This window comes from Corvus hawaiiensis, chromosome 8 (genome assembly GCF_020740725.1).
Source record: "Corvus hawaiiensis isolate bCorHaw1 chromosome 8, bCorHaw1.pri.cur, whole genome shotgun sequence".
Taxonomy (NCBI): Eukaryota; Metazoa; Chordata; class Aves; order Passeriformes; family Corvidae; genus Corvus; species Corvus hawaiiensis.
Genome location: NC_063220.1, coordinates 36810590 through 36827408, shown reverse-complemented (window position 1 = coordinate 36827408; position 16819 = coordinate 36810590). Strand labels below are relative to the sequence as shown.

General features: G+C 46.8%; 1 protein-coding gene across 13 annotated transcripts in view; it reads right to left on the bottom strand.

Annotated features, from left to right (window-relative positions):
* PCDH15 (protocadherin related 15) overlaps positions 1 to 16819 on the bottom strand; it is a 711356-nt gene that overhangs the window by 184040 nt on the left and 510497 nt on the right. For all 13 annotated transcript variants that reach the window (XM_048310467.1, XM_048310468.1, XM_048310469.1 and 10 more), the window contains one exon: positions 3050 to 3158. In XM_048310467.1, coding sequence (XP_048166424.1) covers positions 3050 to 3158 — 109 coding nt within the window. The remainder of the gene's footprint in view (positions 1 to 3049; positions 3159 to 16819) is intronic.

Below are 16819 nucleotides of genomic sequence, written 5' to 3'. Positions count from 1 at the left end.
TCTGAAGATCCAGGGGTGAGCTCCGAGTCTCCTGGCTCCAGAAACTCCCATGTGTTTGGAGAGGCTGGGGGATCAAAATGTGGGGGGCCGGCAAGGGGGAGAAGGAAAGGACTCCTCAATTTGCTTTTCCCAGAGCCAGAGGAGGGGGTTTGTGGGACCTGGGGCTGGTCCCACACAGGACTGGAGAGGATGCTCCCCCTTCCCAGAAGCTATTGTGCATTTTTGGCTCTTTCTTTAAAATATCAACCAAAAGCATCCAAAACTGGCAGCAGAAATCACAGAGCCAGTTCCAAGGGCAAAAAGCTGATGATTGAAAGGAAAATTCGGTTTTCCTCAAGGATTGGCCCCAGAGAAAATAAAGACTTCAAATTACTCCCAAAAAGAGTATTTTACTAGTGATTTACTGGTTAATTATTTACTAGTAATTTACTATTTAAAAGAATACATTTTACTATTTAAAATAATACATTTTACTATTAAAACCAATAAAATTTTTGAGTCAAAAATCATAAAATTTACTGGTAGAATCAACAACACTGCTAGCAAAAATAAAGGGAGGGGCCTTGCTTCACAGCTGGATAAATGCAGGGAATGTGGGTGTATTGCAAAGACCCAAAGAAATGAACATTCCCAAAAGCCAAGGGTTGGAAAAATGAGTGTATTACCAAAAAAAAAAAAAAAAAAATTCCAAATATCGCATTCCCAAATGTTAAATATATCAAATACCCACAGTGTCTCACACAGGTGGGCAAAGAAAAAAGGGAAAAGAAGAACCAAATAAAACTGAGTCAAATAAAAAACAAATTAAAAATCATTCTCATAAGTAACTTATTCCCTAATTCCATGGGCACAGTTCAAACCTCCCAGTGTTTAAAAAAGGACGTTTCTAAAGATATCCAGGAGAATGAGGTTGAGATCTAAAGAAAAGGGGGGAAAAAATCCATATAATGAGAAATATCTCCAAAGCCCATTTCCTGTGGAACTACTTAATATTTTCTGAGGCTAAAACAGAAATAGCAAATCCTTGTGGAGATGAAGGCAGACTTAAAATCCAGAAAGAAATCCTTTGGAAGAGTGGAGAGGAGGGAAAATAAGGGGGAAAAAAAGAAGGGAAAACCAGAAAAGAGAAAATAAAAGAGACACAGAAGGGGGGAGGGCAGGAAAGAAGGGAAAAGGAAAGAAAAAGAAGTAAAAAGGAAAAAAATAAGAGGAAAAAAGAATTTTAAAGGAAGGAAAATAGAAACTAGAAAGAAAAGAAAGAAAGAAAAAGAAATTAGGAAAAAAGAGGGGAAAATTAAGAAAGAAGAAAGGCAGTAAAAGGAAGTAAAAGAGAAAGAGAAAAGAAAGGAAAACAAGGGAAGGGGAAAGAAGGAAAAAAGAAGAAGAAGGAAAGTATATGGGGAAAAGAAGGAAAAAAGAAAAAAGAAGGAAAAGAGGAAGGAGAAAAAATAAAGGAAAAAGAAGGAAAGAGAAGGAAAAAAGAAGCTAAGATAGAAGAAAAAAAGAAGGAATAGAGAAGGAAAGGAGAAGAAAAAAGAAAGAAGTAAAAAGAAAAAGGTTAGGGGCAAATGAATTTAAAAAGAAGGAAAATAGAAACTAGGAAAAAAGAAAGGAAAAAATAAGGAAAAAATAAGAGGAAAAAAGAAAGAAGAAGGAAAAGAAGAAAAGACAGTGAAAAGAGAGAAAAGGAAGAAAATAAGAAAAGAGAATAAAAAAGAAGAAAAAAGAGCAAAGAGGTAAGGGAAGAAGAGGAAAAGGGGGGAAAAAAGAAAAAAGAAAAAGGGAGGAAAAAAGAAGGAAAATCTAAGGGAAAAAGAAGGAGAATAAGAAAAGTGACAGAAAATAGAAGAAAAAATAAAGAGGGGAAAAAGCAAGGAGAAGGAAAAATAGAAGAAAGAATAAAGAAGGGCAAGAGATGGACAAGAGAAGACAAAAGAAAGCAAAAAAGAAAAAAGAAGAAAGAGGAGGAAAGGAGAAAAAAAAAGTAAGAAAGGAAAAAGAAAGACAAAAGAAAGGAGAAAAAAGAAAGGAGAGAAAAACAAAGGAGGTAAAACAAGGTCCCCAAACCAACCCAAATTGCTGCACCACACCTTCCTAAAGTATTCCTTGGAGGTCAGAGCAGCCACTCCAATATTCCCAGTATCCCAGGTTAGTGACACACAATCTTTAATGATTTCACTCCTGAAGAACTTGGGGAATTATGCAAAAAAACCTTCAAAAATTGGCCTAAACGTGGCCCTGGGGTGGAGCTGTCCCTGCAGAACTTCGGAACCAAATCAATTGATTACATTTATAAATAAATCCATTTGCAGAGCTAAGCCTCCACAACGTGCTCCTCAAAATCCTCACTTCCACCTCCTTGGCTGGGAAAACCGTGGGGTTCAACACAGGGAACACAGGGAAAAGATGTGATTCCACAAGATTCCCTGTTTCCAAATCCCACAGAAACATCCATGGGTGGATTTTGGGAAGAGCAGGGCAGGTGGAGCCCTGCAACTGCTGACCACCCTCAGGCCCTTCCATGATCACATCCTACAAGCCCGGAAGCAAATGCCAAACATGGGGAAGCAGCAGGAAAAAGTACAGAAAACAGCAAAAACAACGAAACAAGCTTCAAATTCCAAAGGAGAGCTCACAGGCAGCAAAATTGGAGGTGGATGTGGTAAGATCCTTGGAGATGCCCTGTGCCACAAGATTTTTGGGATGAAATCTGCTGTAATTGTGGTTTTTGAGCCTCTTTTTTGTGCCTGTCAATGGAAAACACATGCCAGCAGAGCTCTCCTTTCCCTCGCTGTGTTGTTCCATTCACTAAACCTGACAACAATTCTGGATTTAATCCAAATAAACTCTAATAGATAACCCCACGTTATGAACTCTAAGGAACTCCCACGTGGCAATGCAACACCACCAGGTAGAACAATGATTCCAAACACCCCACTGACCACAGGAGGGATTTTTATCAGGGCTCCACTCTCCCAGGCAATCTTTTCCTGGCTGCTCATACTGGAGGGACTGATTGGGAGGGATAGGAAGAGTAGCAGACACCAACCAACTAGGATGGAATAGAGGATGCCGGGTCGCTCGGAGGGAGGCTGGATGTTTCGGTCCTGATCTATGGCTTGGATGGGTGGAGTGACACTGATGGGATTCACACGGGCCTGAAATGAGAAATCACATTGGAAACAGAGAAATTAGAAAGCCAGCAGGGAGATCTGGAGGTTCAGCACAACATCATCTCACTGGGAAGGGTATTGGATAAAACTGCAGGAAGAGAAACGTTCAGAATGAAAAGGGTCGTGGCCCTTACATCCCAATTAACCAGGCAACACCAACATTTCTATAGCAACCTCCTTTCTGTCAGATACATTTTTAGGATAGATCCTGGAGGAAAGGAATCACAGAATGCCAGACTGGTTTGGGTGGGAAAGGACCTTAAACCCATCCAGTGCCACCCCTGCCATGGCAGGGACACCTCCCACTGTCCCAGGCTGCTCCAAGCCCCAGTGTCCAGCCTGGCCTTGGGCACTGCCAGGGATCCAGGGGCAGCCCCAGCTGCTCTGGGCACCCTGTGCCAGGGCCTGCCCACCCTGCCAGGGAACAATTCCTTCCTTATATTTCACCTAAATTTCCCCTCTGTCAGTCTGAACCCATTCCCCCTTGTCCTGGCACTCAGTTCCTGCTGCAGAGTCCCTCTCTGGCTTCCCTGTATCCCTTGAGATCCTGGAAGGAACTGTGAGGTCTCCTTCTCTTTTCCAGCCCCAGCTCTCCCAGCCTGGCTCCACAGGGGAAGTGCTCCAACCCCCTTATCAACTTAGAAGCTGATAGTAAACAGTTGATAAACGCAGCTCACAAATGCTTGCCTGTGTTTCTATAAATCAGGGATTTCAGACATCACCCAGTGAAACACAGCAAATGTCTGGAAACAGGAAAACAGCAAATTGAACTGGAGCACCATCAGGAGCTGGAGTGCTGTGATCCACAAATACACCTTGCAAAAGAAACTTAAGGCACCGACATTTCAGGGATAGCTACCTTGGAAAAGTGTGGATGGTGTTGGAATAATTCACCATTGTTTGGAAGTGAATTCAAATGCTTAACATGGAAATAGAATCGCAGAGTCATGGAATGGTTTGGGTTGGAAGGGACCTTTAAGATCCCAAATTCCACCCCCTGCCATGGGCAGGGACACCTTCCACTGTCCCAGGCTGCTCCAAGCCCCAATGTCCAGCCTGGCCTTGGACACTGCCAGGGATCCAGGGGCAGCCACAGCCCTGTGCCAGGGCCTGCCCACCCTGCCAGGGAACAATTCCTTCCCAATCTCCCATCCATCCCTGCCCTCTGGCACTGGGAAGCCATTCCCTGTGTCCTGTTCCTCCATCCCTTGTAAAGAGTCTCTCTCCGTGTTTCTTGTAGCTCCTTCAGGCTCTGGAAGATCACAATCAGGTTACCCCAAAACTGGTGCCAGCTTTCATCTCTTTCAATCCAGCTTCCAGTGGCAACTCCAGAGCTGCCATTTCCAACTCCTACAGTTTCAGTGACCTTGGCTGCTCAACCAACGTGCAAATGTACCACACACGGATGTGTGCACACCAGGCTTTTCCCTCCCCTTGGAATGTTTCCTTAATGAGCTCTGTGAAAAACCAGACGCCTTTTTTTTCCACATACAACTCGTCCTGGCAGCCTTTCCTTTAGAAATCTCCATGTTCTGCAAGAGGGGACTTGAAATTTAGCATGGGAACAGGAATGAGACAAGTCCACACTCAGCCAAGTTTTGGCAGAGCTGTCAGAAATCCGCCTGCTGAGAGCTGGAAGTGGAGCTGGGAGAGCTTTGGCAATGCTGAGGGGAAAATTAGAGGGAAAAGGGATGAGCCAGGAGGAGGAGAGGAAGCCAGGGATGAAGGCAAGGCAGTTTATCCACCCCTCCTGTGGGTGTGGATGGGCAGCCCTGTGGATACAAATATTACTGCTAGCAAGAATTTCTCTTCCTTCTTTCCAGTCCTTTAAGATACTTTCCTCTCTTATGGAAGATATTTGTAGAGTTCTATAAGCTATGAATACCTGAGACCTTGCAGAGCTTTGTTTATGGTACAGTAGAAAAATATTTTGACAGTGGATGTTTTAGGATTTTAGCCAATCACCCCAAGGGATCCTTTGACCAATTAGACTATGAAGATTTTAGTCTATGAAAGAGTTGCAAAATAATTAAATAAATTAATCTTGCTGCACAATTCCTGCCTGCTGGATCTCTCTTCTCCTCCCTACCACTGTGGGATACCGCGACACAGCCCCATGGTCACCTGCCACCACACCCCAAGCTGTGTCCCCCCCCAGGCACTTCCTACAGGTTCCTCAAGTCCAGAGGATCTTCCGGCTTTTTCCATGCCAAAGACATTTAAGGAAGAGACATGTCAGGGATAGGCACGTTAAAAAGTGGGGATGGATGCTCTTGGACTCCCAAATTGGAACTGGGAAGCTCCTCACTCCACTCCTGCTCATGGCTTTTGTCCCCGTCCTCATCCCGCTGGCCAGGTCCTTTGTCACCATCCAAGTCCATTTGGGACTCTTTGAAAAATTAAACTCTTAAAAGCGTAATGAGGGAGATGAGCTCAAAATAGGCAGAAAGAGAGAGACAAGGAGATATATTTGACATCTGCTTGAATTTTTAAAGGCTTTAGGACGGCATAAAAGTTGCATGGGGAGAGAGAAGATTGTGCAGAAACCGGACCAAGACTAAAATCCTATTTTTAAATTCACAGATCAGTTGGAGCCCTCTCAGAAAACCCCACATTCAAGTTAAAAACGCACCCACAACAAAACCAATCCCACTGCTAAGGCTGGGTTTAAACTCTCTGTTAATGCCCAGAGCAGCTGTGGCTGCCGCTGGATCCCTGGAAGTGTCCAAGGCCAAGTGTCCAGGTTGGATGGGGCTTGAAGCAATCTGGGATAGTGGAAGGTGTCCCTGCCCATGGGAGGGGGTGGAATTTGGGATCTTTAACGTCCCTTCCAACCCAAACCCGTCTGGGATACTGGGACTCTATGGTCACAATACTGCAGGCCAGGCTGAGTCTGTGCCAATCCAAGACGAAAATCAGAATTGTTCAACAAATAACTCGAATAGTAAGAACAATGCTTTATTTTCCAGTTCAAGGCAAAGCTGGAGAGCAGCATTTAGAACCCCTGCATTGGAGATCAAACAGGTTCTGGTTGAACAGAAGATATTTTATCCCACACTGCCACCTTTGCACTGACCCCCGGGAAACAAAGCACTCAACTGAATAGAAACAAGTCCAATGAGGAAATGAATTACAAGGAAGCTGAGAATAAAAAGTGAAATCCATTACATTTTTATTCTGTTGTTTCTCCAGGTACTGTACACACCTGAAATGGGCTGCTCATGAGCTAGGAGATATCATGCACCATCTGCTGAAATGTTTAGGGATAGAATCATAAAATCATGGAATGGTTTGGGTTGGAAGGGACCTCAAAGCCCATCCCACCCCCTGCCATGGGCAGGGACACCTTTCACTGTCCCAGGCTGCTCCAGTCCCCAGTGTCCAATCTGGCCTTGGACACTGCCAGGGATCCAGGGGCAGCCACAGCTGCTCTGGGAATTCCATCCCAGCCCCTCCCCACCCTCCCAGGGAACAATTTGTTCCCAATAGCCCATCTAAATTTCCTCTCTGTCAGTCTGAACCCGTTCCCCTTGACCTGTTGCAGGGTCCCTCTCAAGTTTCCCTGCAGCCCCTTCAGGCCCTGGATGGGACTGTGAAGTCTCCCCACAACTTTCTCTTCTCCAGGCTGAACAACTCCAATTTTAACAATTTAAAGCTGTTTTGAATGAAGCTGGCTGATGTGCTTTGAAGCACAACTCAAGGTTCTTTCGTATTGTTTTAATAACCCGCAGATAATGCAGCATCTGTTTCATTCAAGTTTAGAAATTAGAACTATGGAAACATAAAACAGTGAAGGGGCCATTAAGTTAATAAAGTTAATAAATGGGTGAAAGCACGTTAATAAATTAATCAAAGCACACATAGGAAGTTTAGGTGTGTATATGCTTTTAATCAGAAGTAACTCTTTTAAAAATGAATAGTGAAACAGCAGGAGCAACGGTGAGTCTTCCACAGGTATCCAACATCCTTGCAAGAGGCCTAAAAATCCCCTACCAGGCTCCTTCTCAGGAGCTTCACGAGGAGATGGGAGCTCATTAAAAGGAAGGGAAAACAGATTAATGAAGGTGTGAAGTGTCTGAGGGGCCCACGAGTGCTGCAGGACCCTCAGCTGGAAGCAAAGCAAGAGCATGTGGGGGTTTGGCAGGGAAAGGCTGGAAGAATGCTGGGAAAGTCAGCATGGAGCCCCAGCAGGGCAGGAGATGACTCAGAATAAACAGCCGGCCTGCAAATCCCAGCCGCTTCCAGGGGAACATGAAAGGCTGCCCAAGCTCTGGCAGAGGCAGCTGATTAAAAAACAAACATAGTCTTGTCAGTCCGAGGGTGCAATGTGCACTCATTTATTTTCCTCGTTAGGGAAAAGCTCCCTCAGTTATTGGTGTGGTGATTAATTTACTTCCAGGTGTTCAGTACAGCAGAACTGGGCAGGCCAAAAAGCAGAACCCCAACCCCACCTCGCAACTCTGAGCACAAATACTAATAAATTTAACAAATCCTCCTTCAAACAGAGCCGTGATGGGGAGCCTGCCAGGGAGTCTGCAGAGCCACCAGATGATCAAGGCAGAAGAACACTCAAAAAAAGCTCAGAGAGAATAAGGTAGCAGCAGAAACCTCACTTTTCCCCCTTCCTTTGTATTCACCATGGAAGCACAGCAGCACCTTCTCCACCTGGGATGGCCAGCAGGTCCTGCAAAAACTCGTGGCCTTTAGAGATGTTATGGATGGAACAAAGCAAATGAAGAGTCCTGTTTGTGCCAGGGGGTTTTAGGCTCCTGCTAAGGATTGTGAATAAAAGAAACAGCTGGCATTTTAAATTAATGTATTAAAATGGTGCTTCATAATTCAGGAGTGCAGTTGCATTCAAAAATCCAAACAGGATTTTTAGGCACCTGCCTAAGTATTGCTTTCACCATCCCACGATCCAATAGAAGGATTAGGAGGGAATTTACAGCTGAGATGCAGAATATGCATTTGGGACTTTCAAGAATTAAAAAAACCCAAATAAACATGACTTTAAAATACAAGTAATGTATTTTCCAAAGTTTTGTATGTATTTTGTTTTATTGAAATTATTTTAAGATGTCCAGGAATGCCAGGCTTCCAATAGACGGGTATGGACAGTGTGGAGTTCTTTTTCAAGTCAGGGAACAACAATAATTGTTGCACAGCTGAAAACAAGGATTTAAAAAATCAGATTTTCTACCTTTTCCATCTACCTGAGATGCAAAGCTGAATTTCCCAACCCTAGATACTTAAGGAAAACTTCCTTTGGGGGAGATGAGAAGGAAAAGAGAGGAAATGGAACATTTTGGGAGTTAGAATAACACAATTTCCTGCTCAGAGCTGCCTTTTTCATTTGTGGGGTTTATGGTGTATTTTTGGGGGGAGGCTGTGGTGTATTTTGGAGTTTTTTTGCTTGTTACCATGAAAATAATTTTGTTCGAGGAAACTGAAAGCCGGTTAACCTTCCTCAGCTAGGAAGGTTCTTTTCTGAGCAGATAATTAATTCCTAAGAGGTGCCTTTTATACAGCTGAAGCCACCAGACCATGAACCAGCTCCAGGTTCACTCTGGTGACGCTGCTGTGATGATTCACAACCATTTGAGCTCCCACCAGAGACAGCCTTGGGGCTCAGGGACAGGGGCCACCACACAGGCAGAAGTAAACATTGGAAAATTCTGTGAAGGATAAAACGGCATGGAAAGCAAAGAGTTCCCAAAGTTCTGTTTGGATTAGCCAACGTGAGCTCAAAAAATCCACTGAGAGAAGGGACAAAACCCTACACTGTCAATTTATTATTGAGTCAAACTCAGCAAGACATTTTCTACCCACGAGCCACACTGAAGACGGAGATGTTAAGGCACTAAGAATGCCGGAAAATTAAACCAAAGAGACTTGGAGCTCCTGGAGCGGGGCTGGCGGAGGCTGCGCAGCTGAGCAAGGGCCTGGAGCATCTCCGTGCCCAGCACAGGCTGAGGGAGCTGGGGCTGCTCAGCCTCGAGAGGAGCCCCAGCTGAGAGGGGCCCTCAGCCCTGGCTGTCCCTGGCTGCAGGGAGGGCTCCGAGCAGGGCCCGGGCTCTGCTCCGGGGCCCAGCAATGGCACCAGAGCACCGGGCAGGGCCTGAGCCCAGCAATTGCCCTGCCCAGGAGGCAGAACTGCTGCCCTGGGCAGTGCCCAGCCCTGAGCACATTGGCCACAGAGGCTCTGGGCTCTCCTCCCTGGGGCTGTTGCAGAGCTGTGTGCGCACAGTGCTGTGCCTGTGCTCCGGGATGGCCCTGCTGGCGCAGGGAGGTGCCACCAGGTGCCCTCTGTGCTTCCTGCAGCCTGAGCCATCCTGGGATCCTGTAGGAGCACAATCAGTTCCCATTTCACACCAATACTTGACATCCTGAAAATTACTGGTTTTTGCAGGCAGCTATAACTGTGGCCAGTGGACTTCAGATAAAGTCTCAGGACCTTCCACCTGCATCATCATCACAGCTCAGCTGAGGAATTTGCTGCTGAACTCTCATCCCTCTGGAAAACAAGGCTGAGGAGCTTTTCTCCAGATGGAAAGTATCACTAAAGCAACACACATTGCCCCTGGTGCCATCCAGAAGCCCTTCCCAGGGAGCCCTGCACTATTAAACCAACAAAGTTGTTGATGAATTGGTGAATCATTTTGGTCACGTGGCTTCTCCTTGTGCTTTCCTGAGGTTGGAATACGAGCTGTAAATGGGAAATGAGCTGAGTTCTCTCCATGCTGTGCAGAACTGCCTGAGACTTTGCCAACACTTGGCACTAAAACAGCAGGGAGAGCTGCGGAACCATCCCAGCATCGCTCCTTGCTGCTGCCTCAGCTGCTCTGCCAGCACAACAAGGGCTGTGACAAAACACTAATGAGCAGAAATCCATCACAGAGCACTTGCATGGCTGCAAAACATGGGGAATATTTCAGTGGAGTTACCCAACCACAGAGGAAGTCAATCCAAACTGCAGGAATCATGCTACAAATGTAGGAGATACCACTGAAATCTCGTCATTAGTCAAACCATGTCACATCCAATCTCCCCGTTGTAGGATCTCCCTCTTTTCTTGCCTTCCCTCTGGCAGCTACACATTCCTGCCTTTGATCAGACCCACGGGAGGCAGAGCCTCACATCAGGAGCCTGCAGGAATTCCTGTGCTACTCTGATATGACACAGAGGTGTCCAGGAATTCAGGGGGAATGGGATCTTCTGACCCTCCTCACTGCCACAACACGGGAACCCACATTTTGGGCTAAGACCTCAACTGAATGCTGAGACCTCGGAAGTAAACCCCAAGCACGGGTTTAAAATACGCTCTGCAGGTGAAAGAGAATTAATTCTCTGCAGAAAATTGTTTGATCAAGTTGTCACGGGAGTTAAAGAGGTTTATATAGCAAAAATTCTGGGCCTGGAAACACTTCCCAGAAAAGGGCACAACGACTTGAGGAAACCAAATCTGCACTGCTCAACCCCAGAGATTTACAGCTAATTCTCCTAACTTATACTCCTTAGAATTATAGAATCAGTAAGGTTGAAAAAGAGCTGTAGATCATCCAGTCCATCCATCAATCCAGCACCACTAATCCATGTCCTCAAGTGCCACATCCACACCTTTTTTTAACCCCTCCAGGGACAAGATGGGGCAGCCCCAGCTGCTCTGGGCACCCTGTGCCAGGGCCTGCCCACCCTGCCAGGGAACAGTTCCTTCCCAATATCCCATCCATCCCTGCCCTCTGGCACTGGGAAGCCATTCCCTGTGTCCTGTCCCTCCAGCCCTTGTAAAGAGTCTCTCTCCATGTTTCCTGTAGCTCCTCCAGGCACTGGAAGATCACAATGAGGTCACCCCAGAGCTTCTCCTCTCCAGGCTGGACAGTCCCAGCTCTCCCAGCCTTTCCTCCCAGCAGAGCTGCTCCATCCCTCTGCTCATCCTGGAGCCTCCTCTGGGCTCTCTCCAGCAGCTCCGGGTCCTGCCTGTGCTGGGACCCCAAAACTGGTCTGCAAATTTAAAACTAAACCAACATTTCTCTTTATTTTTTTTTTGTTTCAGAAGTTCCCCTTCATTTCCAGAAGCCACAGCGGGTAATTTATGCAGTCAGTACCCGTGACCTGACCTCTCCTGTCTTCTCTGGGGGTAAAAAAGTGTTTTAGTGACCAGTGGGGAAAAATTAAGACACAGGATTAATTACTCAATTCACCTCCTTCCTAAACTCAGCACTAAATTACCAAAGAGCTTTTAGCACCTGATTTAGCTGCTCAATACAAGCCACAGCTGCTCTGTTCTTGGGTTTCTGTCATGCCCCATGTTTATGCAGTTTCTTGAAATGAAAACTGTAAAATTCAAATATCCTGGCAGCTTGGGTTGTTAACAGAGTAAGCTGTCAGAGAACACAATTCCTTTCATTTATTTGTAAAAACAAGCCACCTTTGAGGGAGGAAAAAAACCCATTTTGAAAGAGCAGCAAGAGAGCATAATGAAGCCGAGCTCGGAGGAAAACAGAGACTATTTTTATCAATGACGTCTCCCAGGAACAGCAGGGCCAAAAAAGAATTGAATTTCATCAGGATCTGATCACAGTGCTTACTAAATTGCTTTTTGTGTATCTGACATGCTCGATAAGAAGTGTCCCCAGCAGCGTCTGTGCAGGGAACTAAATGAAATGCATTATGCAATGGGCCTCCTGCCTCAGCACAACCACAGTTCAGTCCAGAGCTTCTCCTGCTTCCAAGGTGATGCCTGGCATTAAAGAACAATAAACATTTCTTTTTTGACTTCTGGCTTTTTCCCCTTACAGCTACAAAGTCTATTTCCTTGCTTATCCCTCAAATTCTCGATGGCGGGCTTCTTCTTACCCGATTTCTGTGCAGAGGAGCAAGCTGGAAAGCCTAAGACAAGCACCTACATCTCCCCAAAAATCAGAAAATATTTAATGACCACGTAGCACCATCATAACGACTTCCAGATTATTTTTATTTTCATTTCTAAGAGTAATTTCTTGGCAGTAAAAATATCCTTGAAATATTAACCCCATTTTGTTTCCTTACGAATGCTGTTTCTCGCAGAGGGATAATTCCCTGTATCACGTATCTATATCTGTATCTATATTTATATTTCTCTTCCTAAGGACAACAGGCTGATGGCTTCTCCATGCCTTTAGAAAAATTAACCACACAATAATACACCAGAAAAGGCACAAGAAGTTACAAGCAAATGATAAGAGAAGAGGAAGATTTGGTGGGAAGATATAACCAGTACCACTGGTGGGATCTTATTTTCAGCTGTATGAAACTAGGAAAAAAAAACCAACCCAAGAAAGAGTAATTCATTTGAAATACAAAAAATACAAGAGAAATATCAAGATGATTAAGTCAGTATTTCACCCAGGCCCTTTGTCTCTTGGCTGACTCCCTTTACACAGAGATTTTATTGCAATAATGTTGGTGGTTCCTTCTCTTATTCCCACATTTCATCTTCCTGCAGAGACTTTGGCATTTCCTCACCTGCAGGAACAGGCGAGGTCCAGAGTCTCAGAGCAGTGGGAATTTCAGAAGGCTGAAACAGGAGGGGGACATCTGGGGTCAGCAAAACCCCAGTCTCAGCTTGAAGAACATTTTCATTTTCTGTACTGATTTTCCTCTCTTTTGGGTACTCATCGAGCACTTCTCTAGTCCAGGAGTGGGAATGTCACCTGGAACTACCTCGCTCCTTAATTCCAGCTGTATCCTCCACTGCCCTCTCCTCATTTAAGTTTGCCATGCTGTCAGGGAAGGAATTTTAGGGAGCCATTTTGCTACAAATTCTGCCTCACCATTACTAAATGCATTCATACTTCAGTGGTAACGTTAACAGTGGCACTTCTAGATGGAAGGTTATAGGGGAAAAAAATGGGGTTTCCCCAGTGAATTTTGGATGCATTTTCAATAAATTTGTGCAGATATAACGTGTGCGTGTACACACCTCACCTGCAACGCTCACATCCTTCATCCTTAAGCTCATCCTCACATCTTTATAGGGTGAAATAGGGAAATCTGGTGTTTCATTAAATGCTGTTCTTTCTCAATCGCAGGACAAAAAGCAGGAATTCTTTAGCAAGCACACCCCTGCCTCCCCAGCACTGCTGTGCTGCCCAGGGTATTGATCCGGAGCCAAATGCAGATTCATCTCATTTTCTCCTTTCAGGAGAGGGCGTTCCACTCACCAGGAATTCCCTCGTTCTCCACAGGAAAGACCTCTAGGATTCAAGGAATGTTTTCCACAGCACCATTATCAATAGCATGGAGCAGAGGCAAACATGACTGTCCCGGGAATGGGCATTTTCCTTTCATTTCATTTCCAAGGGTGATCTCATTTCAACGTGTACTTGCACGTATTCATCAATTAAGGTTTTGCAGATCACATTTGATTAATTGAGGAATTAATCTGCACCCTCTGCATTGTGACAACAAGCTGGAGAGAGAAATAATTCCTCCTGACCCCTAACGATCAGCTACAGTTTAATGGGATGTTGGGGTTTTAGTTTAGTCTTAGGTTTTCCTGTTAAAGGAATTTTCTCCCATATGCATGTTGCTAGGGGACAAATAGCTGTACTTAAGAAAGACAAAAAGGGGAGTGGGGCGGGCCTGGCTACTCTTTTGTCTACACCTGGGTGTGGGGACAGTTCGCTCTGAGCGTCCCGAGAGAGAAGCTGCAGAGAAAGGAGCTGCTGCTGCTTTCTTTTTGGCCGTTCTTTCTTCCTGCTGGAAGCAACACCGGGACCCCAAAAGCCGCTTTCCCTGCCCTGCTGGAGACCGAGCTGTGGCTGCCCTGCCCCGCTGCTGCTTCGAGCTTTCGCTACGCTGTAGCCCTGCTCGCCCTGCCTGCCTGGGCCTCCGTGGTTTTTCCCATCTGGATACATCTCGCCTGCCACCCGGGATTTGCGTTCGTCCCTGCCATTCCAGCCTGCTGTTCCTGAGAGCCCGGGATCGGCTGCCCAGCGGTTTGTGAAGCCTTTGTTCCATCCTTCCCCGGGATCCCAGGGCACCAGTGCCGCGGGTTTCCCGAGCTCGCTCCGGAGCGCCCCCTGCAGCCGCGGGGGAACCATCGCACCTGCCCTGCTCACCGGGAGCCGCCAGCGCCCCTGCCGGCTGCGAGCGGAACTGCACCCGAGGGGAAAGGGCCTGACAGCCGAGAGGGCTGGCACTGGGTTTGTGATTGCTGTTACTGCCATAGTTGTTGTTGTTTTGTTTGACTGGTTATATACATATATATATATAGTAAAGAACTGTTATTCCTATTTCCCACATCTTTGCCTAAAGGCCCTTGATTTCAAAATATAATAACTTGGAGGGAAAAGGGGTTATATCTGCCACTTCAAGGGGGGCCTCTGCCTTCCTTAGCAGACACCTGTCTTTCAAAACCGAGACAGATCTTGGCGCCCAATGTGGGGCCTGAGGGCATTAAGAGATAGAGGTGAAAAAGGAATAACAGTTCCTCGATAACTTTATTTTGTGTGCTGGATATTGGAACCTTGTTAGGCAGCACTATGTGGTCTAGTTTACCCTGGTTTGGGTGGCATGTAGCCGTGGCTATATTCTTCCCCTTTGCAGCTCCTTACTTGAATATGGGTCCTCTGACTAAGGCTACCATTGCTGTTATCCAGCTTGCGTTATGGGTCGAGAAGGTGAGGAATTCATGGGTTTTTAACTTCCTCCGGAATGTGGGCACATGGATAAACAGCTATCACACACTGAGCACATGTTTTTGGGGTTATGTTAACAATGGTACCTTCTGTGAGGAAATGACACCAGGGGAAGTTTTCTCCCAACCCCTCAACCAGTTCTTTGGGCCCACCCCATCAATTTTCGAAGGGTTTAAATTCCCTCTGAATACTAACCATCTGCTGCTGATAGGCCTAGTCTATTTAGCATTCAAGGATAAGTTGAGATTGGCTTGGATATCTACCCGGACACCAGCCCCAGAGACTAGAGATCCTGCCCCAGAACCTGACATGGCCCCAGAGAGTAGAGTTCCTACCCCAGAGCCTGATCCTGCCCCAGAGCCTGACACAGCCCCAGACACTAGAGATCCTACCCCAGAGCCAGAGCCTGCCACAGCCCCAGACACTAGAGATCCCGCCCCACAGACTGATACTGCCCAACAGTCCACCTCAGAAATGGACTACCCAAACTGGGTGGGGGTACTGGCAAAAGGGATGCAGGAGATGTGCCAAGAGATGGGTCAGGTGCGCCAGGGGATATGCCAGGAGATGGGCCAGGTGCGCCAGGAGATATGCCAATTGCTAAGGGAATACACCTCCTCAGCTAGTGAAAAACCCTCTCCCTGCCCCAAAGAGGGTGAGTCCGATGGTGCAGCAGTGGAACCCACGGATGTTACAACCGTCCAGGCTTCAGCTGAACCACAAGGACAACCACAGCCAGCAGCAGTCGCCCCTGTGCAAAGGAGGAAGTATAAGACCAAATCAGTACGACCAGTTAATGATGATGGGCAACCAGGGCCCTCACAACCAGCAGGAGAGCCAGAGCCAGAAGTCATCACTGAGTCCCTGTCGCACGACAGTCTCCGTGCTATGCGAAACGACATTGTGCGAAGGGGGCGTGAGCCTTATACCACCTGGCTGCTTCGGGTTTGGGACCTTATGGGCACAAGTGTGCAACTCGATAGTGGTGAGGCAAGGTATCTGGGATCGTTGACCCAGGACCCAGGTGTGGACCAGATATTTGTGAGGGAGCCAGGGCCTCTCTCTCTCTGAGAGCGGCTCTTAATGAGTGTGAGAGAAAGGTTCATTCACAAAGAAAGAATGCAGGAGTATCATCATAGAATGCAGTGGAAGACACTCGAGCAAGGGATCCAACAGCTAAGAGAGGTGGCAATATTAGAGGTACTCTTTGGGAAGGATGGACAGCATGATAATGACCCCGATAAGGTCAGGTGCACAGGACAGATGATGTGGAACCTGGCAAGGCTAGGGCCATCGCAATACACCACCTTCATTGCAACGATTGATGCTGACAATACCCGAGAAACAGTGGGCTCTGTTGCCAACAGGCTCAGGCATTATGACAGCATGATCAATGGCCCGCTGAAAGCTCATGTCTCTGCTGTGGTCCAGGACCTCAAAGAGGAGATGAAGGAGATGAGGAAGGAAATGAGGGAGGAGATGAGGGAGGAGATGAGGGAGGAGATGAGGAGGGTCAGTGTGGCACCAGTGCGAGTCACAGGCCCCCAAGTCAGAGCCCGTCGTCCCCCTGCTAGAGAGAGAGGGTACACCCCACGAGCTGAGCTGTGGTTTTTCCTGTGTGAGCATGGGGAAGACATGAGAAGGTGGGATGGGAAACCCACCTCTGCCCTGGCAGCGCGGGTGCGTGAACTCAAGGAGGGAGGCACTAACCGAGGGGGTTCCGCTAAGGTGAAGGTAGCCTCAGCCTCCCGTGACCGAGCTGCCAGGTATTACAGAACGGAGGATGATATGTCGGATCCCCTTGAAGGTACCTCGAGCATGTACGCCCAGGGAAAGAATGATAACCAGGGCTAGAGGGGCCCTGCCTCTAGCCAGGAAGAGGCACGGGAGAACCGAGTTTTCTGGACGGTGTGGATCCGATGGCCTGGCACATCAGAGCCACAAAAATATGATGCATTGGTTGAT